Source organism: Labrus bergylta, chromosome 20 (assembly GCF_963930695.1).
Source record: "Labrus bergylta chromosome 20, fLabBer1.1, whole genome shotgun sequence".
NCBI classification, from domain to species: Eukaryota; Metazoa; Chordata; class Actinopteri; order Labriformes; family Labridae; genus Labrus; species Labrus bergylta.
In genome coordinates this window covers 609,904-630,405 of record NC_089214.1, presented here as the reverse complement: position 1 = coordinate 630,405, position 20,502 = coordinate 609,904, and the positions used below count along the sequence as shown (strand labels likewise).

General features: G+C 47.0%; 3 protein-coding genes and 1 long non-coding RNA gene across 7 annotated transcripts in view; 3 read left to right on the top strand and 1 right to left on the bottom strand.

Moving 5' to 3' along the window:
* Nucleotides 1-450, top strand: part of LOC136177241 (uncharacterized) — a 3,952-nt gene extending 3,502 nt beyond the window's left edge. Inside the window, exon 6 of the mRNA XM_065949145.1 lies at nucleotides 445-450. Within this exon, the coding sequence (XP_065805217.1) occupies nucleotides 445-450 (6 nt within the window). The remainder of the gene's footprint in view (nucleotides 1-444) is intronic.
* Nucleotides 451-552: 102 nt separating this feature from the next.
* Nucleotides 553-5,197, top strand: xrcc2 (X-ray repair complementing defective repair in Chinese hamster cells 2). The gene is made up of 6 exons (XM_020660756.3): nucleotides 553-708; nucleotides 1,649-1,730; nucleotides 1,813-1,848; nucleotides 1,983-2,132; nucleotides 2,220-2,487; nucleotides 3,863-5,197. The coding sequence occupies exons 1-6, from the start codon at nucleotides 688-690 to the stop codon at nucleotides 4,221-4,223; spliced, it is 918 nt and encodes a 305-aa protein (XP_020516412.2). The 5' UTR covers nucleotides 553-687; the 3' UTR covers nucleotides 4,224-5,197.
* Nucleotides 4,253-6,103, bottom strand: LOC110005397 (uncharacterized). Its single transcript, XR_002279110.3, has 2 exons — nucleotides 5,650-6,103; nucleotides 4,253-5,292 (listed from the first exon to the last, which is right to left on the bottom strand). It is a non-coding gene; the product is annotated as an uncharacterized lncRNA (long non-coding RNA).
* A 6,310-nt stretch (nucleotides 6,104-12,413) lies between these two features.
* Nucleotides 12,414-20,502, top strand: part of LOC109979710 (uncharacterized) — a 12,038-nt gene continuing 3,949 nt past the window's right edge. For 2 of the 4 annotated variants that reach the window (XM_065948595.1, XM_065948594.1), the window contains exons 1-3: nucleotides 12,414-13,081; nucleotides 17,058-17,282; nucleotides 18,675-18,754. In XM_065948595.1, coding sequence (XP_065804667.1) covers nucleotides 17,059-17,282; nucleotides 18,675-18,754 — 304 coding nt within the window. In that variant the 5' untranslated portion in view covers nucleotides 12,414-13,081; nucleotide 17,058. The remainder of the gene's footprint in view (nucleotides 13,082-17,057; nucleotides 17,283-18,674; nucleotides 18,755-20,502) is intronic. The other 2 variants (XM_065948598.1, XM_065948597.1) reach the window with 2 other exon arrangements.

Below are 20,502 nucleotides of genomic sequence, written 5' to 3'. Positions count from 1 at the left end.
GACAGGTGGGACAGAGAGACATACAGGTGAGAGACAGACAGGTGAGACAGAGAGACAGACAGGTGAGAGACAGCCAGGTGGGACAGAGAGACAGACAGGTTCATACAAACAGGTTCACCTGCTTTATTTTGACCCACAGAGCAGACAGCTGACCGTCTTCTCTCCGTGCTGTGTCAGACTGAAGCGTCTCCTCTGATTGGCTCAGAAACAGAACTGTAGCTGCTCAGCTGCAGGTCACATGACACGAGGATAACTCAGACTGAAACATATTGTTTTAAATGTTTTATATCCTGTTTGATACTTTCTGATGTTTAACAGACAACAGTGTAATCTTGTTTATTTATTGTTTTACAGATGAAATAAACAGATGTTATTGTTTATGATCTAAATGTTCCTGTGATTAAATGTGTCAGCACCCTGCTTTGTGTTTATGTTCTATATCAGGTCTGAACCAAACAATCAGTCATGCTTAACTTAAACCTAACCAGCCAATCACAGCGTGGCTGTGAGGAGAGCGTTTGGCTCGGGACATTTCAAACAAAGAAGAGAGGTGTGGGTCATCTCTCTGATGATAAACAATCTCTACCTGCTCTGAGGGGGGGCGGGGCTGTTTATTACGGTAAAGCAGCAAACAGGAAGTGACGTCACGCGGCGGCGGCTCGATGTTTTGAAGATGTCCGCGCGGAAATGACAGAAAGTGGAGCTCAGGTGAGAAAATCAACTTTAAATGAAACAGGTATCAGAAACTCCGAGAATTACTCAGGTACCGTCTATGTACTGGAACATGGTGGATTTGTTTGTGTACTGTAGCGGTGTGTGTGCGGCGGGTGGTCCGGTCTACGTTCTGTAGCGGTGTGTGTGCGGCGGGTGGTCCGGTCTACGTTCTTGTAGCGGTGTGTGTGCGGCGGGTGGTCCGGTCTACGTTCTGGAGCGGTGTGTGTACGGCGGGTGGTCCGGTCTACGTTCTGTAGCGGTGTGTGTACGGCGGGTGGTCCGGTCTACGTTCTGGAGCGGTGTGTGTGTACGGCGGGTGGTCCGGTCTATGTTCTGTAGCGGTGTGTGTACGGCGGGTGGTCCGGTCTACGTTCTGGAGCGGTGTGTGTACGGCGGGTGGTCCGGTCTACGTTCTGTAGCGGTGTGTGTACGGCGGGTGGTCCGGTCTATGTTCTGTAGCGGTGTGTGTACGGCGGGTGGTCCGGTCTATGTTCTGTAGCGGTGTGTGTACGGCGGGTGGTCCGGTCTATGTTCTGGAGCGGTGTGTGTACGGCGGGTGGTCCGGTCTATGTTCTGTAGCGGTGTGTGTACGGCGGGTGGTCCGGTCTATGTTCTGTAGCGGTGTGTGTACGGCGGGTGGTCCGGTCTATGTTCTGGAGCGGTGTGTGTACGGCGGGTGGTCCGGTCTATGTTCTGTAGCGGTGTGTGTACGGCGGGTGGTCCGGTCTATGTTCTGGAGCGGTGTGTGTACGGCGGGTGGTCCGGTCTATGTTCTGTAGCGGTGTGTGTACGGCGGGTGGTCCGGTCTATGTTCTGTAGCGGTGTGTGTACGGCGGGTGGTCCGGTCTATGTTCTGTAGCGGTGTGTGTACGGCGGGTGGTCCGGTCTATGTTCTGGAGCGGTGTATAAACCGTCCTGCGGTCTGTCTCTGCAGCTGTTTGCCCGTCTGGAAGCTCGGCGCTGTCTGAAGGATATTGAACCTCGTCTGTTTCCTGAAGATGGAGGACCTAACCACGGTACTGACCACGCCCCCTCATCTCATGAGCACACATCATATGACATAATGAGACTGTGACTGATCAGCTGTTTGTCTGTCAGGTGAGGTGGTGGAGCTGTACGGGGCGGAGGGAACAGGTGAGCTACATCGACAGGAAACACTCCCGCCTCTTGGTGGAGCCTGTGTAAAGTGTGTGTGTGTGTGTGTGTGTGTGTGTGTCTGTGTGTGTGTGTGTGTGTGTGTGTGTGTGTGTGTGTGTGTGTGTGTGTAGGTAAGACTGAGATGCTCTACCACCTGCTGTGTCGCTGCGTGTTGCCCGTGGCTAGTGGCGGTCTTGAAGTGGACGTTGTGTTTGTGGACACTGACTACAGCCTGGACATGTTACGACTCGTCAGCATCCTGGACAACAGACTGAATTCAGGTAAACACTCCCAGACACCAACGAAGAAGAAGCAGAGTAACCAGCATGTGATTTATTGTATCTCTCTCTCTCTTCCTCTGGGAGTAGCTCGCTCGCCCTCGGCCGGGTCAGACGAGGCGGTGTTGCGTTCGTGTCTGTCTCGTCTCCTGGTCGTCCACTGCTCCTCCTCCGCTCAGCTCCTCCTCACCCTCCACTTCCTGGAGACCACCTTGTCCTCCAGACCCGGCCTGGCCCTCCTCCTCATCGACAGCATCTCTGCCTTCTATTGGCTGGACCGCAGTGAGGGCGGGGCCAGCTTCAGCAGGCAGGAAGAGAGGCTCAGCAAGTGTGCGGAGCTGCTGGGACGACTGCTCAGGTACCTGGTCTTCAGAATCCAGGTTCTAATGATCCATCAGACGGTTCTGTGTTTCATGTGGTTGTTTTGGAGCGTTGGAATGTTTACTAGAAGGTGAAGAAGATTCCTGATGGTCGCTCCTGGTGTCACCTGGGACGCTCCAACGATCCCTCGAGGATTTTCATAATGGTTAGAAATCGTCGGGTTGATTTCTGTGGTTCTTGTTGTCGATGATGAACTCTAGGGGACAGCTGAGGAGGAAACGTGTTCCTGGAAGAGGTCTCTAAGGACTTTATGTTCTATAGATGTGGAGGAGGTCTTTTCAATCAAACTTTATTTATACAGCACCTTTCAGACAAATTAAATTACAGTTCAAAGTGTTTTACAAAAGAGAGCAGAAAAGTTACTGAGCGACTAATGCCCATCAATATAATATATATAAATATAATAATTAAAAGAAAAATAGATATAAAAATAAAAAACAACACATGAAAGCAATAAGATATTAAAATAAATAGAAGAATATTTCAAACTGTAGTAGGATAAAAAAGTCAAAACAATAATGTTAAGATTTGAATTTATATATAGTTTTAAAAGTTCTAGAGAATCTGTAAATGTTTTGTGAAGCTTCAGTTTTTTGTGAGGTGGTTCTGTTGTCTTAACATACAGAACACATATTTTATATTCAACATAAGGAAGTGGTGTGGTGTCAAACAGGATGTGTCCCCCAGTGATGTGGAAATACTAAAAAAAACACTTACAACTCAGAAACATGTTTTACAGTTTGTTTAAAGGAGCTTGGATCTGTGTTCCATAAATTCATAAATGTTTCCCTCCATCGAGGTTTTCTTCACTTTCTCTACGATGTTTAACATCTTTAGGAAGACAAACAAACAAATGAGTTATAAAATTAAATTAAAAGAAAGAGAAGAAGAGTCAAAGGAGAAAAGAAAACAACAAAACAAAAACACACAGCCCTGTTGTTGTTTTGTTGTGTTTGGTTGTCTGGGTGTTTGTTTGTTTGTGGTCGATAAGGAGGCATCATCATCGCTCTCCTTAAGGCCTGGTGAGGAAAATCCAAAAATGCCTCAGAGGTTCTAGAGGTTCTGTAGATTGTTCTGGTTGACATGGAAAGGTTCTCTGGGTAATGTGGTCCGTTGTTTTGGTGGTTAGAAGTTGTAAAGAACCTTCAGATGGTTGTGACTCTGGTCTCTGGGAGGGAGGTGGTTTTTGTTGTTGAAGAGATTCTGCAGCTCCGTTATCGAAGCTTCTGTTGGTTCTTTAAAGGTTCTGGTCACTGAAGGGGTTCTGGGTGTGTTTTAAGAGGTCTTGTGTAGACCTTCTGGAGGTCTCTTGGAGACGTTCAGATGTAACAGCTGACTCTTCTTCTCCTCAGGGATTATAGAATCACCGTCTTCGCCACCTGCCACGCCATCAGGAGGAGGAGCCACAGTGGACCGCCCTCCTCCTCTGAGAGCGACCGGCCCTTCCTCTGTCGCCCCTGGCAACGGCTGGTGACCCATCGGCTGGTGTGCTCCTCCAGACAGGAAGCTCCAAACAACAACAACAACAACATGGCTGCAGCAGCAGGAAGCAGCGAGGAGCCAAGGACACGGCAGGTCTTCACCGTCCACGCCACCGCCGCTGCCTCCTCCTCCACCACCTCCTCCTCCACCGCCACCTCCTCCTCCCCCAGGACAAAGACCTACAGGAGCAGCTCGTTCTACGTGACAGACGGAGGAGTGGAGTTTATCTGAACTGAGATGTTGAGGGTTTGATTTCTGTGTTAATGTTTTTCTACACTTCATTAAAGGTCGTTGTGATCCAGTAGGAGGAGGAGTTACGTTTTCATCACGCCGATCGATAACAGATACTTCAGGGGGGGCGACGGGGTGGTCACACATCACCACGCCCCTTTTAACCTTTGATACAAAACGAGTACAAATAACAACAATAATGATTCCTGTTTGAAACCACGGCAACAACCAAAGAAGTCTGAGGCACCCTATAACAACTAAAATATATATATATATATATATATATATATATATATTTATATTTTAGGGCTGGGCAACGATTAAAAGTTTTAATCACGATTAATCGCATTGTTATAGCAAAATCCAACAATGAATTCAAAAGTAATGTATAGCGCACTTTTATTGTAAATGTACTTCTCAACTTAAACAATGTAATCAAAGCAAATAAATACAAAACTAAAGCTTATTGCCATTGCAAGGACATAATGTCATCCTGTTTGTTATATTAAAAAAAACTGCCCAGAAAGGTTTTAGGCTAAGAGGTATAATGAAAATGTCGGGACGCCATTTTTAAAGTGGGGGAGAGTGTGACAGGTTGAGAACATTGATGTTTATTGTTTGGTTATCGAGGACCCCACAAACACTTTTTTGTTGTACTTGTCATTTTGAAATTCTTTACTTTATAATCTTTTTGAATTCATCTTCAAAGTTGTTAATGTATTTTTCTGAACTGCAACATTATTTAAGCAGTTGATGTTGACATGTTATTAATTAAATGCGCTGCATAATCTACACCACTAGGTGGAGTCTGTGAGTGACAGTGACATGCAGGAGAAGAAGAGTGTTGTTGTTGTGATGCTCCTGAGTTAGTAAGAAAGCTGTAGTGATTATTGAGCAGCTGAAGAGACTCAGAGTGAATGAAGGTTCTGGGTTTTTGTTAAACGCTTAAATAAAGTGAAGAGAAGTGAAACGACCTTTCAGAGTCCGCCTCAGTTTCTGGATGCAACATATTTTGGTGTCATCGGGTCAGGATGCAGGAATCCAACAAGACCTGAGTTCAGGTTTATTTCTTCAAATGAGGTGAATCATGAGGGCAACAGAAGACACACATTGAACATCCAAATAAAATAATATTTGCACAATAAACAAGTCACATTAGATTTACTTTCTGAAGGAAATAAAGATAAATAAAGTACTTAGGATAAAATCAAATGGAATAGATAGAAATTAAAGTAGGAGTGAAAGCCACCTTCTGCCCCGTGTGAGGATGAAAACATGAGTCTGAAATAAAGAGCAGGTGAATTCAATCTAACTAATTAGTGACAGAGTGAAAACAACAACCAATCAAGAGGGAGAGAAGTGAGAAACCAGGAAGTGAACTAAAGGAGGTGCAGTAGGAAAAGAGAGGAAGATCTTTACTACACACCTTTTATTTAAAGATCAGGAAATCATCAGTGAGTAGAGCGCATGCAGCAGCTGTGCTCTGTCTCTGGTCACTTCCTGTGCTCTGTCTCTGGTCACTTCCTGTCAGCTCCTGTGCTCTGTCTCTGGTCACTTCCTGTCAGCTCCTGTGCTCTGTCTCTGGTCACTTCCTGTGCTCTGTCTCTGGTCACTTCCTGTGCTCTGTCTCCGGTCACTTCCTGTCACTTCCTGTTCTCTGTCTCTGGTCACTTCCTGTGCTCTGTCTCTGGTCACTTCCTGTGCTCTACCTCTGGTCACTTCCTGTTCTCTGTCTCTGGTCACTTCCTGTGCTCTGTCTCTGGTCACTTCCTGTGCTCTGTCTCTGGTCACTTCCTGTTCTCTGTCTCTGGTCACTTCCTGTGCTCTGTCTCTGGTCACTTCCTGTGCTCTGCCTCTGGTCACTTCCTGTGCTCTGTCTCTGGTCACTTCCTGTTCTCTGTCTCTGGTCACTTCCTGTGCTCTGTCTCTGGTCACTTCCTGTGCTCTGTCTCTGGTCACTTCCTGTGCTCTGCCTCTGGTCACTTCCTGTGCTCTGTCTCTGGTCACTTCCTGTTCTCTGTCTCTGGTCACTTCCTGTCACTTCCTGTGCTCTGCCTCTGGTCACTTCCTGTCAGGTCCTGTGCTCTGTCTCTGGTCACTTCCTGTTCTCTGTCTCTGGTCACTTCCTGTTCTCTGCCTCTGGTCACTTCCTGTCAGGTCCTGTGCTCTGTCTCTGGTCACTTCCTGTGCTCTGTCTCTGGTCACTTCCTGTTCTCTGTCTCTGGTCACTTCCTGTCAGTACCTGTGCTCTGTCTCTGGTCACTTCCTGTCAGGTCCTGTGCTCTGTCTCTGGTCACTTCCTGTTCTCTGCCTCTGGTCACTTCCTGTCAGGTCCTGTGCTCTGTCTCTGGTCACTTCCTGTGCTCTGTCTCTGGTCACTTCCTGTGCTCTACCTCTGGTCACTTCCTGTTCTCTGCCTCTGGTCACTTCCTGTGCTCTGTCTCTGGTCACTTCCTGTGCTCTACCTCTGGTCACTTCCTGTGCTCTGTCTCTGGTCACTTCCTGTCACTTCCTGTGCTCTGCCTCTGGTCACTTCCTGTCAGTACCTGTGCTCTGTCTCTGGTCACTTCCTGTGCTCTACCTCTGGTCACTTCCTGTTCTCTGTCTCTGGTCACTTCCTGTTCTCTGTCTCTGGTCACTTCCTGTGCTCTGTCTCTGGTCACTTCCTGTTCTCTGCCTCTGGTCACTTCCTGTCAGTACCTGTGCTCTGTCTCTGGTCACTTCCTGTTCTCTGCCTCTGGTCACTTCCTGTCAGGTCCTGTGCTCTGTCTCTGGTCACTTCCTGTGCTCTGTCTGTGGTCACTTCCTGTCAGCACCTGTGCTCTGTCTCTGGTCACTTCCTGTTCTCTGCCTCTGGTCACTTCCTGTCAGTACCTGTGCTCTGTCTCTGGTCACTTCCTGTGCTCTGTCTGTGGTCACTTCCTGTCAGCACCTGTGCTCTGTCTCTGGTCACTTCCTGTTCTCTGTCTCTGGTCACTTCCTGTGCTCTGTCTCTGGTCACTTCCTGTCAGGTCCTGTGCTCTGTCTCTGGTCACTTCCTGTTCTCTGCCTCTGGTCACTTCCTGTCAGGTCCTGTTCTCTGTCTCTGGTCACTTCCTGTGCTCTGTCTCTGGTCACTTCCTGTTCTCTGTCTCTGGTCACTTCCTGTTCTCTGCCTCTAGTCACTTCCTGTCAGTACCTGTGCTCTGTCTCTGGTCACTTCCTGTGCTCTGTCTCTGGTCACTTCCTGTTCTCTGTCTCTGGTCACTTCCTGTTCTCTGTCTCTGGTCACTTCCTGTTCTCTGTCTCTGGTCACTTCCTGTGCTCTGTCTCTGGTCACTTCCTGTTCTCTGTCTCTGGTCACTTCCTCTCAGGTCCTGTGCTCTGTCTCTGGTCACTTCCTGTTCTCTGCCTCTGGTCACTTCCTGTCAGGTCCTGTGCTCTGTCTCTGGTCACTTCCTGTTCTCTGCCTCTGGTCACTTCCTGTCAGGTCCTGTGCTCTGTCTCTGGTCACTTCCTGTGCTCTGTCTGTGGTCACTTCCTGTCAGCACCTGTGCTCTGTCTCTGGTCACTTCCTGTGCTCTGTCTCTGGTCACTTCCTGTTCTCTGTCTCTGGTCACTTCCTGTTCTCTGTCTCTGGTCACTTCCTGTCAGTACCTGTGCTCTGTCTCTGGTCACTTCCTGTTCTCTGTCTGTGGTCACTTCCTGTTCTCTGCCTCTGGTCACTTCCTGTCAGTACCTGTGCTCTGTCTCTGGTCACTTCCTGTGCTCTGTCTGTGGTCACTTCCTGTCAGCACCTGTGCTCTGTCTCTGGTCACTTCCTGTCAGCTCCTGTGCTCTGTCTCTGGTCACTTCCTGTGCTCTGTCTCTGGTCACTTCCTGTTCTCTGTCTCTGGTCACTTCCTGTCAGCTCCTGTGCTCTGTCTCTGGTCACTTCCTGTGCTCTGTCTCTGGTCACTTCCTGTTCTCTGTCTCTGGTCACTTCCTGTGCTCTGTCTCTGGTCACTTCCTGTTCTCTGTCTCTGGTCACTTCCTGTGCTCTGTCTCTGGTCACTTCCTGTGCTCTGTCTCTGGTCACTTCCTGTTCTCTGTCTCTGGTCACTTCCTGTTCTCTGTCTGTGGTCACTTCCTGTCAGGTCCTGTGCTCTGCCTCTGGTCACTTCCTGTTCTCTGCCTCTGGTCACTTCCTGTCACTTCCTGTGCTCTGCCTCTGGTCACTTCCTGTGCTCTGCCTCTGGTCACTTCCTGTGCTCTACCTCTGGTCACTTCCTGTTCTCTGTCTCTGGTCACTTCCTGTTCTCTGTCTCTGGTCACTTCCTGTTCTCTGTCTCTGGTCACTTCCTGTCAGTACCTGTGCTCTGTCTCTGGTCACTTCCTGTTCTCTGTCTGTGGTCACTTCCTGTTCTCTGCCTCTGGTCACTTCCTGTCAGTACCTATGCTCTGTCTCTGGTCACTTCCTGTGCTCTGTCTGTGGTCACTTCCTGTCAGCACCTGTGCTCTGTCTCTGGTCACTTCCTGTGCTCTGTCTCTGGTCACTTCCTGTCAGCTCCTGTGCTCTGTCTCTGGTCACTTCCTGTGCTCTGTCTCTGGTCACTTCCTGTTCTCTGTCTCTGGTCACTTCCTGTCAGCTCCTGTGCTCTGTCTCTGGTCACTTCCTGTGCTCTGTCTCTGGTCACTTCCTGTGCTCTGTCTCTGGTCACTTCCTGTGCTCTGTCTCTGGTCACTTCCTGTTCTCTGTCTCTGGTCACTTCCTGTTCTCTGTCTGTGGTCACTTCCTGTCAGGTCCTGTGCTCTGCCTCTGGTCACTTCCTGTTCTCTGTCTCTGGTCACTTCCTGTCAGTACCTGTGCTCTGTCTCTAGTCACTTCCTGTTCTCTGTCTCTGGTCACTTCCTGTTCTCTGTCTCTGGTCACTTCCTGTGCTCTGTCTCTGGTCACTTCCTGTGCTCTGTCTCTGGTCACTTCCTGTCAGTACCTGTGCTCTGTCTCTGGTCACTTCCTGTGCTCTGTCTCTAGTCACTTCCTGTTCTCTGTCTCTGGTCACTTCCTGTTCTCTGTCTCTGGTCACTTCCTGTGCTCTGTCTCTGGTCACTTCCTGTCACTTCCTGTGCTCTGCCTCTGGTCACTTCCTGTCAGGTCCTGTGCTCTGTCTCTGGTCACTTCCTGTTCTCTGTCTCTGGTCACTTCCTGTTCTCTGCCTCTGGTCACTTCCTGTCAGGTCCTGTGCTCTGTCTCTGGTCACTTCCTGTGCTCTGTCTCTGGTCACTTCCTGTTCTCTGTCTCTGGTCACTTCCTGTCAGTACCTGTGCTCTGTCTCTGGTCACTTCCTGTCAGGTCCTGTGCTCTGTCTCTGGTCACTTCCTGTTCTCTGCCTCTGGTCACTTCCTGTCAGGTCCTGTGCTCTGTCTCTGGTCACTTCCTGTGCGGTCCTGTTCTCTGTCTCTGGTCACTTCCTGTGCTCTGTCTCTGGTCACTTCCTGTTCTCTGTCTCTGGTCACTTCCTGTTCTCTGCCTCTAGTCACTTCCTGTCAGTACCTGTGCTCTGTCTCTGGTCACTTCCTGTGCTCTGTCTCTGGTCACTTCCTGTTCTCTGTCTCTGGTCACTTCCTGTTCTCTGTCTCTGGTCACTTCCTGTTCTCTGTCTCTGGTCACTTCCTGTGCTCTGTCTCTGGTCACTTCCTGTTCTCTGTCTCTGGTCACTTCCTGTCAGGTCCTGTGCTCTGTCTCTGGTCACTTCCTGTTCTCTGCCTCTGGTCACTTCCTGTCAGGTCCTGTGCTCTGTCTCTGGTCACTTCCTGTTCTCTGCCTCTGGTCACTTCCTGTCAGGTCCTGTGCTCTGTCTCTGGTCACTTCCTGTGCTCTGTCTGTGGTCACTTCCTGTCAGCACCTGTGCTCTGTCTCTGGTCACTTCCTGTGCTCTGTCTCTGGTCACTTCCTGTTCTCTGTCTCTGGTCACTTCCTGTTCTCTGTCTCTGGTCACTTCCTGTCAGTACCTGTGCTCTGTCTCTGGTCACTTCCTGTTCTCTGTCTGTGGTCACTTCCTGTTCTCTGCCTCTGGTCACTTCCTGTCAGTACCTGTGCTCTGTCTCTGGTCACTTCCTGTGCTCTGTCTGTGGTCACTTCCTGTCAGCACCTGTGCTCTGTCTCTGGTCACTTCCTGTCAGCTCCTGTGCTCTGTCTCTGGTCACTTCCTGTGCTCTGTCTCTGGTCACTTCCTGTTCTCTGTCTCTGGTCACTTCCTGTGCTCTGTCTCTGGTCACTTCCTGTTCTCTGTCTCTGGTCACTTCCTGTGCTCTGTCTCTGGTCACTTCCTGTGCTCTGTCTCTGGTCACTTCCTGTTCTCTGTCTCTGGTCACTTCCTGTTCTCTGTCTGTGGTCACTTCCTGTCAGGTCCTGTGCTCTGCCTCTGGTCACTTCCTGTTCTCTGCCTCTGGTCACTTCCTGTCACTTCCTGTGCTCTGCCTCTGGTCACTTCCTGTGCTCTGCCTCTGGTCACTTCCTGTGCTCTACCTCTGGTCACTTCCTGTTCTCTGTCTCTGGTCACTTCCTGTTCTCTGTCTCTGGTCACTTCCTGTTCTCTGTCTCTGGTCACTTCCTGTCAGTACCTGTGCTCTGTCTCTGGTCACTTCCTGTTCTCTGTCTGTGGTCACTTCCTGTTCTCTGCCTCTGGTCACTTCCTGTCAGTACCTGTGCTCTGTCTCTGGTCACTTCCTGTGCTCTGTCTGTGGTCACTTCCTGTCAGCACCTGTGCTCTGTCTCTGGTCACTTCCTGTGCTCTGTCTCTGGTCACTTCCTGTCAGCTCCTGTGCTCTGTCTCTGGTCACTTCCTGTGCTCTGTCTCTGGTCACTTCCTGTTCTCTGTCTCTGGTCACTTCCTGTCAGCTCCTGTGCTCTGTCTCTGGTCACTTCCTGTGCTCTGTCTCTGGTCACTTCCTGTGCTCTGTCTCTGGTCACTTCCTGTGCTCTGTCTCTGGTCACTTCCTGTGCTCTGTCTCTGGTCACTTCCTGTTCTCTGTCTCTGGTCACTTCCTGTTCTCTGTCTGTGGTCACTTCCTGTCAGGTCCTGTGCTCTGCCTCTGGTCACTTCCTGTTCTCTGTCTCTGGTCACTTCCTGTCAGTACCTGTGCTCTGTCTCTAGTCACTTCCTGTTCTCTGTCTCTGGTCACTTCCTGTTCTCTGTCTCTGGTCACTTCCTGTGCTCTGTCTCTGGTCACTTCCTGTGCTCTGTCTCTGGTCACTTCCTGTCAGTACCTGTGCTCTGTCTCTGGTCACTTCCTGTGCTCTGTCTCTAGTCACTTCCTGTTCTCTGTCTCTGGTCACTTCCTGTTCTCTGTCTCTGGTCACTTCCTGTGCTCTGTCTCTGGTCACTTCCTGTTCTCTGTCTCTGGTCACTTCCTGTCAGGTCCTGTGCTCTGTCTCTGGTCACTTCCTGTCAGGTCCTGTGCTCTGTCTCTGGTCACTTCCTGTTCTCTGTCTCTGGTCACTTCCTGTTCTCTGTCTCTGGTCACTTCCTGTGCTCTGTCTCTGGTCACTTCCTGTTCTCTGTCTCTGGTCACTTCCTGTCAGGTCCTGTGCTCTGTCTCTGGTCACTTCCTGTCAGGTCCTGTGCTCTGTCTCTGGTCACTTCCTGTTCTCTGTCTCTGGTCACTTCCTGTTCTCTGTCTCTGGTCACTTCCTGTGCTCTGTCTCTGGTCACTTCCTGTTCTCTGTCTCTGGTCACTTCCTGTCAGGTCCTGTGCTCTGTCTCTGGTCACTTCCTGTCAGGTCCTGTGCTCTGTCTCTGGTCACTTCCTGTTCTCTGTCTCTGGTCACTTCCTGTTCTCTGTCTCTGGTCACTTCCTGTCAGCTCCTGTGCTCTGTCTCTGGTCACTTCCTGTTCTCTGTCTCTGGTCACTTCCTGTCAGGTCCTGTGCTCTGTCTCTGGTCACTTCCTGTCAGGTCCTGTGCTCTGTCTCTAGTCACTTCCTGTTCTCTGTCTCTGGTCACTTCCTGTTCTCTGTCTCTGGTCACTTCCTGTTCTCTGTCTCTGGTCACTTCCTGTGCTCTGTCTCTGGTCACTTCCTGTTCTCTGTCTCTGGTCACTTCCTGTTCTCTGTCTCTGGTCACTTCCTGTGCTCTGTCTCTGGTCACTTCCTGTCAGCACCTGTGCTCTGTCTCTGGTCACTTCCTGTTCTCTGTCTCTGGTCACTTCCTGTTCTCTGTCTCTGCATTAATGAGTTAATGCAGCCTGATAATGGGTCACTGCTTGTTGTCATGGTAACTGTTTAGGGCTGGTTTGGGCTGTTGTGGTGGTGGGGGGGCAATGTGAGATCTTTACATGGGGCCCTGAACCGGCAGTCCGGATCCTCTGCGGATCCAGTCTGATCCAGTCCGGGTCTTCAGGTCTGATGACAGTGACCGCCTCACCAGAGCAGCCCTCCATCAGATCACTCCGCAGGGTCAGACACACTTTTTTTAAACACAACACAAACAAATAAACCCACTCCCACACAGACAACCACACACCTCCACCTTCTGAACAGCCCCTCCCGGAGTATGTGCACTCTGACCGGGCAGAGGACCCTAACTCTCCCGGTGATAAACCCTCCGCTCCGGTAGAGACGGTAACGTTTCCTCGGCCCTACTTCTCCTGCTGTCGCTGACAGGCGGTGCTTCGGTCGCTCCCAAACATGGCCTCCATGACGGAGCGACCGCTTCAACTTTAATTTTTCGCCAATTTTCAGAGCAAAAAGACGTTTTTCTCCTTCCACGACCACCGGGAATGTTTCGTCTGAGGGTCCCATCATGGCAGAGTCGTGACCCGGATGTGATCTTTGGGAGAAGTTCGTGTGTGAACAGATCGCTTTAAGTTGGAGAGGAAAAAGAGAATTTCATCAAATCAGTAAGAAGCTTGTTCTCCTTCCTGTCGGTGCCTGTCGGCTCCGCTTGTTGCCTTTAACGAACCCCGGTTACCGACACGTAGACCCGGGGAGAATAAGCGCGCCGAGCAGCCGGATCACTCGTTTGTAGTGCGCGCTAACAGCTAGCCTGCTAGCTCATGCTAATGCTAACAGAGAAGTGATCAGTCAACTGGGCGGTCCGAGGAGGCTAACGGCTAACGGCTAACGGCTAACGGCTGTGTTTCTACACTTCACTTTAATTTAAAGGCCTTTTACGGTTCATTAATAACGCTTTAGCGGCACATACACTCTGTTTGAAATGTTAGCTAAGCAAGTTTAATGTTTTTTCTCATCACAACACACTTAAAGGTTAATCAGTGAAAGTCTAATAAACGGTGTTTAGTGTCCGTTATAACTCCTGTTAGCATGCTAACACACAGGCACAATGCTAACCTCACAAACACTCCTGATTGGTCCTGATAAACTCATCTCATTCCTGATTGGTCCTGATAAACTCATCTCATTCCTGATTGGTCCTGATAAACTCATCTCATGTTATTTCATTGATTTGTGGTTTCAGGTGTTGTTAGCTGTCCGTTAGCCACAAGATGCTAACGTTAGTGTGGAGTTAGTTTTCAGGTGTAGACTCACCTGGTGTCTGTTGTTAAATAAATAAAGTGTTAAGTTCAGTGTCACAGGTGATGTGTCGATACAGGTAACCGATATTTACCTGCTCCTGACCGATACCGACCAGATGACTGATATATTTATTGTAGGGCTGCTGGATGTGACTGATGATGTCATCACGTTAATAAATCACATTTCAGTAGATACCTGAGTGCAGGTGTTGGATAATAAATCACATTTCAGTAGATACCTGAGTGCAGGTGTTGGATAATAAATCACATTTCAGTAGATACCTGAGTGCAGGTGTTGGATAATAAATCACATTTCAGTAGATACCTGAGTGCAGGTGTTGGATAATAAATCACATTTCAGTAGATACCTGAGTGCAGGTGTTGGATAATAAATCACATTTCAGTAGATACCTGAGTGCAGGTGTTGGATAATAAATCACATTTCAGTAGATACCTGAGTGCAGGTGTTGGATAATAAATCACATTTCAGTAGATACCTGAGTGCAGGTGTTGGATAATAAATCACATTTCAGTAGATACCTGAGTGCAGGTGTTGGATAATAAATCACATTTCAGTAGATACCTGAGTGCAGGTGGCGATGTGACACAAAATGTTGTCACGATAAAAAACGTCATATCAGTCGATATCGATAATTATCACGATGATAATCACTTATTATTTATTATTTATTTAAAAGCTGATTTTTGTTCCTGAGTGAAAGTTAAAGAAACCAGATGGTTTAATTATTCTTTATTATCAGAACATGAAGAATTATAATGAAACATTTCAGCATCATGAGCTCAGAGCAGAAACACTGATATGACAGTTTGTTGGTGTGGAGTCACACTCACCGCCCCCTGGGGTCCACACACCACACACAGACAGTTTATTATTTACAGTACGGTCCATACACAGACAGTTTATTATTTACAGTACGGTCCATACACAGACAGTTTATTATTTACAGTACGGTCCACACACAGACAGTTTATTATTTACAGTACGGTCCACACACAGACAGTTTATTATTTACAGTACGGTCCACACACCATACACAGACAGTTTATTATTTACAGTACGGTCCACACACCATACACAGACAGTTTATTATTTACAGTACGGTCCACACACCATACACAGACAGTTTATTATTTACAGTACGGTCCACACACCATACACAGACAGTTTATTATTTACAGTACGGTCCACACACAGACAGTTTATTATTTACAGTACGGTCCATACACAGACAGTTTATTATTTACAGTACGGTCCATACACAGACAGTTTATTATTTACAGTACGGTCCACACACAGACAGTTTATTATTTACAGTACGGTCCACACACAGACAGTTTATTATTTACAGTACGGTCCATACACAGACAGTTTATTATTTACAGTACGGTCCATACACAGACAGTTTATTATTTACAGTACGGTCCACACACAGACAGTTTATTATTTACAGTACGGTCCACACACCACACACAGACAGTTTATTATTTACAGTACGGTCCACACACCATACACAGACAGTTTATTATTTACAGTACGGTCCATACACAGACAGTTTATTATTTACAGTACGGTCCATACACAGACAGTTTATTATTTACAGTACGGTCCACACACAGACAGTTTATTATTTACAGTACGGTCCACACACAGACAGTTTATTATTTACAGTACGGTCCATACACAGACAGTTTATTATTTACAGTACGGTCCATACACAGACAGTTTATTATTTACAGTACGGTCCACACACAGACAGTTTATTATTTACAGTACGGTCCACACACAGACAGTTTATTATTTACAGTACAGTCCACACACAGACAGTTTATTATTTACAGTACGGTCCACACACCATAACCAGACAGTTTATTATTTATAATATGGTCCACACTAACACTCGTTTTGGACGTTTGGATATTTATTTCCTTCGGTGTGTTTTAACGGGTCGTATTGTTTCTAATGGTGGAAAGTGAGTGTTAGCTGTTTTACTTGTCTTCAGCACAGTTAACAGAGATCTTTACTCTGTAGTCAGAATGTCTCTAAACTCTGGAAGTTGAGCGGTCTTTCTTGTCGTCTTGTTGACGGTGTTTTGTCGTGCTTTGAGCCGGTAGGTTCGGCGTTTCCTTCAATGCTGTGATCGCTAATTTCGGCTGTATTTTCATTCCGCTCTAAACGTCTGTAAGCCCGCCTACCCATATCCCTGCGACATGATTGGCTGTTCATCGTCCTTTTCTTCTTCTCTTTAATATCAGGTAGGAACTAGCGTTGAAGGCGCATTAGAGCGCTCTTGTGATCTTGTAGTTCTCCTGTGATCTTGTAGTTCTCGTGATCTTGTAGTTCTCCTGTGATCTTGTAGTTCTCTTGTGATCTTGTTGTTCTCCTGTGATCTTGTAGTTCTCCTGTGATCTTGTGGTTCTCCTGTGATCTTGTAGTTCTCCTGTGATCTTGTAGTTCTCTTGTGATCTTGTAGTTCTCTTGTGGTTCTCTTGTGATCTTGTAGTTCTCTTGTGGTTCTCTTGTGATCTTGTAGTTCTCCTGTGATCTTGTAGTTCTCTTGTGATCTTGTAGTTCTCTTGTGGTTCTCCTGTGATCTTGTAGTTCTCTTTGTGATCTTGTAGTTCTCTTGTGATCTTGTAGTTCTCCTGTGATCTTGTAGTTCTCTTGTGATCTTGTAGTTCTCTTGTGATCTTGTAGTTCTCCTGTGATCTTGTAGTTCTCTTGTGATCTTGTAGTTCTCCTGTGATCTTGTAGTTCTCTTGTGATCTTGTAGTTCTCTTGTGATCTTGTAGTTCTCCTGTGATCTTGTAGTTCTCTTGTAGTTCTCTTGTGATCTTGTAGTTCTCTTGTGATCTTGTAGTTCTCTTGTGGTTCTCTTGTGATCTTGTAGTTCTCCTATGATCTTGTAGTTCTCCTGTGATCTTGTAGTTCTCCTGTGATCTTGTAGTTCTCCTGTGATCTTGTAGTTCTCTTGTGATCTTGTAGTTCTCCTGTGATCTTGTAGTTCTCCTGTGATCTTGTAGTTCTCTTGTGATCTTGTAGTTCTCCTGTGATCTTGTAGTTCTCTTGTGATCTTGTAGTTCTCCTGTGATCTTGTAGTTCTCTTGTGATCTTGTAGTTCTCCTGTGATCTTGTAGTTCTTGTAGTGGTGTTAGTGTTTTAAATTCTCGTCTAAACTTGTGACTGATTGTTTTTTTTGTACCTCCTGTACTTCCTTTTTTGTGCTTTGTTCAAAGAGAAGATGTTGGGGCGATGTCTCACTCTGAATCCCTTCCTGTGGACCAAAGCTGAATCATCCTTCTTTCTCTCTTTTTTACCCAGAATGCCATCTGAGGCTCAGTCCCAGGAGCCTCGGGATAGAGGACCGGCACCTCCCGTCACTCGGGCTGGACGCAGCGCTCAGCTGGCCAAGGCCGCTGCTACTAGCCCCGCCCCCGAGAGGCGGCCTCGTGGGCGTCCTCGGAAAGATGGGAGCAGTGGCCGATCTGCTCCTCCTACCCCTCCTCCTCCACCTCCTCCACCACCACCTCCCAAATCAAGGAAGAAGTAAGTGTGAAGCTGTGAGGTGTTGATTTGTTGATCTTATTAACAGGTTAAAAAATAAATAGAGAAGAAGACAGAGAGAGAAGAAGTGTCGCTCTAACCTGGAGTTATTACGTTATTAATCGTAACCGCACGTGAAGTCACCTCATGTTCACCCCGAAGGTGACTGCACTGGAACCTTAACCAGATCTAACTCCGCCCCTTTGGGAACATTTCCGCTCTCATTCAAATGAAAAAAGAGAAGCAGCTGATTTAGACGATGCAGTTTTTAAAATATGCACCAAAAAGATCCAAGTGAAACGAGGAAACATCTGGTCCGCAAGATTATTTTGATTGTACCGTTTACTTGTTTCATTATTTTCTTAACGCTGCGACAATCAGTGACAAACATTCACACTACAGAACAGTGTGCGCGCCATGCAGCGCAGCCGACAGCACAGCGCCTGGTGCAGCGTCACAAACATGTGACCTGTACAGTACCATTCAGTAATTTTACTTTCAAAAGGTAAACGGATGAGAATAAGGCGAAAAATAGACGATGAACAGCAGGATTAGGTGTGTTCAGTAAAAGGAAACAGGTATTTTAGTGGGCGGGGCTTGGTGTGACCAGCGTTGAGTTTCTATGATGCTGTGAGGACCCTCAGAACACTGCTGTCTCATTATCTCAGCGGCACTGACACTCTGTGTTTGTTTTAATAATAATAATAATGTATACTTTATAAGATCACAAAAAAGGAAGTACAGGAGTAAACCAGAGTTTACTGGTTCAGAGTTAAAATTTCCCACTTTACGGTGTACCTTAAATGCAGCACTTAGTGTGTGTGCAAGACGTGTTGGAGAGGAAGTGGTTAAGTTGCATGCTGGGTAATGAGAGGAGGACGGGGAGTCGGGTGGTGGACTGAATCTGCTCCAGGTTTTACCTCCTGCTGCGTACACACACACTGATGGATCTAGTATACACACACACACACACACACACACACTGATGGATCTAGTATACACACACACACACACACACACACACTGATGGATCTAGTATACACACACACACACACACACACACACACTGATGGATCTAGTAGTGTGATGTCATCATGTTTACCTGAACACCTGGTCAAAGTTCAGGTGTTTGAGACATAAAGAGCTCACTCGATACAACACATGTTATAGTTCCTTGATGCTCGCACTAACCTCTGTGTGTGTGTGTGTGTGTGTGTGTGTGTGTGTGTGTGTGTGTGTGTGTGTGTGTGTGTGTGTGTGTGTGTGTGTGTGTGTGTGTGTGTGTGTGTGTGTGTGTGTGTGTGTGTGTGTGTGTGTGTGTGTGTGTGTGTGTGTGTGTGTGTGTGTGTGTGTGTGTGTGTGTGTGTGTGTGTGTGTGTGTGTGTGTGTGTGTAGGGGGCGGAGTCGAGGACGAGCCCAGGTAGAGGATGAAGAAAGCATGGACGCCACAGAGAAGAAAACCCCCCAGAAGAAAGGTGTGTATGACGACACGGCTCCGTTGAGTTTTATGTTGTTTGTGTGTAGTTTGTGTGTGTGTGTTATAGGTGTGTAGTTTGTGTGTGTGTTATAGGTGTGTAGTTTGTGTGTGTTATAGGTGCGTAGTTTGTGTGTGTGTGTGTTATAGGTGTGTAGTTTGTGTGTGTTATAGGTGTGTAGTTTGTGTGTGTGTGTTATAGGTGCGTAGTTTGTGTGTGTTATAGGTGCGTAGTTTGTGTGTGTGTGTTATAGCTGTGTAGGTGTGTAGTTTGTGTGTGTGTGTTATAGGTGTGTTGTGTGTGTGTTATAGGTGTGTAGTTTGTGTGTGTTATAGGTGTGTAGTTTGTGTGTGTGTTATAGGTGTGTAGTTTGTGTGTGTGTGTTATAGGTGTGTAGTGTGTGTGTGTTATAGGTGTGTAGTTTGTGTGTGTGTTATAGGTGTGTAGTTTGTGTGTGTGTGTGTGTTATAGCTGTGTAGTTTGTGTGTGTGTGTTATAGCTGTGTAGTTTGTGTGTGTGTGTGTTATAGGTGTGTAGTTTGTGTGTGTGTGTTATAGGTGCGTAGTTTGTGTGTGTTATAGGTGCGTAGTTTGTGTGTGTGTTATAGGTGCGTAGTTTGTGTGTGTGTTATAGGTGTGTAGTTTGTGTGTGTGTTATAGGTGCGTAGTTTGTGTGTGTTATAGGTGTGTAGTTTGTGTGTGTGTGTTGTGTGTGTTATAGGTGTGTAGTTTGTGTGTGTGTGTGTTATAGGTGTGTAGTTTGTGTGTGTGTGTGTGTGTGTGTTATAGGTGTGTAGTTTGTGTGTGTGTGTGTGTTATAGGTGTGTAGTGTGTGTGTGTGTTATAGGTGTGTAGTTTGTGTGTGTGTGTTATAGGTGCTTAGTTTGTGTGTGTGTTATAGGTGTGTAGTTTGTGTGTGTGTTATAGGTGTGTAGTTTGTGTGTGTGTTATAGGTGTGTAGTTTGTGTGTGTGTTATAGGTGTGTAGTTTGTGTGTGTGTGTGTGTTATAGGTGTGTAGTGTGTGTGTGTTATAGGTGTGTAGTTTGTGTGTGTGTGTGTGTTATAGGTGTGTTGTGTGTGTGTGTTATAGGTGCGTAGTTTGTGTGTGTGTGTTATAGGTGCGTAGTTTGTGTGTGTGTTATAGGTGTGTAGTTTGTGTGTGTGTGTGTTATAGGTGTGTAGTTTGTGTGTGTGTGTGTTGTAGGTGTGTAGTTTGTGTGTGTGTTATAGGTGTGTAGTTTGTGTGTGTGTGTTATAGGTGTGTAGTGTGTGTGTGTGTTATAGGTGTGTAGTTTGTGTGTGTGTAGTTTGTGTGTTATAGGTGTGTAGTTGGTGTGTGTGTTATAGGTGTGTAGTTTGTGTGTGTGTGTGTTATAGGTGTGTAGTTTGTGTGTGTGTGTGTGTGTGTTATAGGTGTGTAGTTTGTGTGTGTGTGTGTGTGTGTTATAGGTGTGTAGTTTGTGTGTGTGTGTAGTTTGTGTGTGTCATAGGTGTGTAGTTTGTGTGTGTGTGTGTTATAGGTGTCTAGTTTGTGTGTGTGTGTGTTGTAGGTGTGTAGTTTGTGTGTGTGTTATAGGTGTGTAGTTTGTGTGTGTGTGTTATAGGTGTGTAGTGTGTGTGTGTGTTATAGGTGTGTAGTTTGTGTGTGTGTAGTTTGTGTGTTATAGGTGTGTAGTTGGTGTGTGTGTTATAGGTGTGTAGTTTGTGTGTGTGTGTGTTATAGGTGTGTAGTTTGTGTGTGTGTGTGT

Coding starts and splice junctions, on each gene's coding strand:
- xrcc2 (XM_020660756.3), top strand. CDS start 688: ATGACAGAAAGTGGAGCTCAG. Junction 1,849..1,982: donor GTACGGGGCGGAGGGAACAG/GTGAGCTACATC, acceptor GTGTGTGTGTAG/GTAAGACTGAGATGCTCTAC. Junction 2,488..3,862: donor CTGCTGGGACGACTGCTCAG/GTACCTGGTCTT, acceptor TCTTCTCCTCAG/GGATTATAGAATCACCGTCT.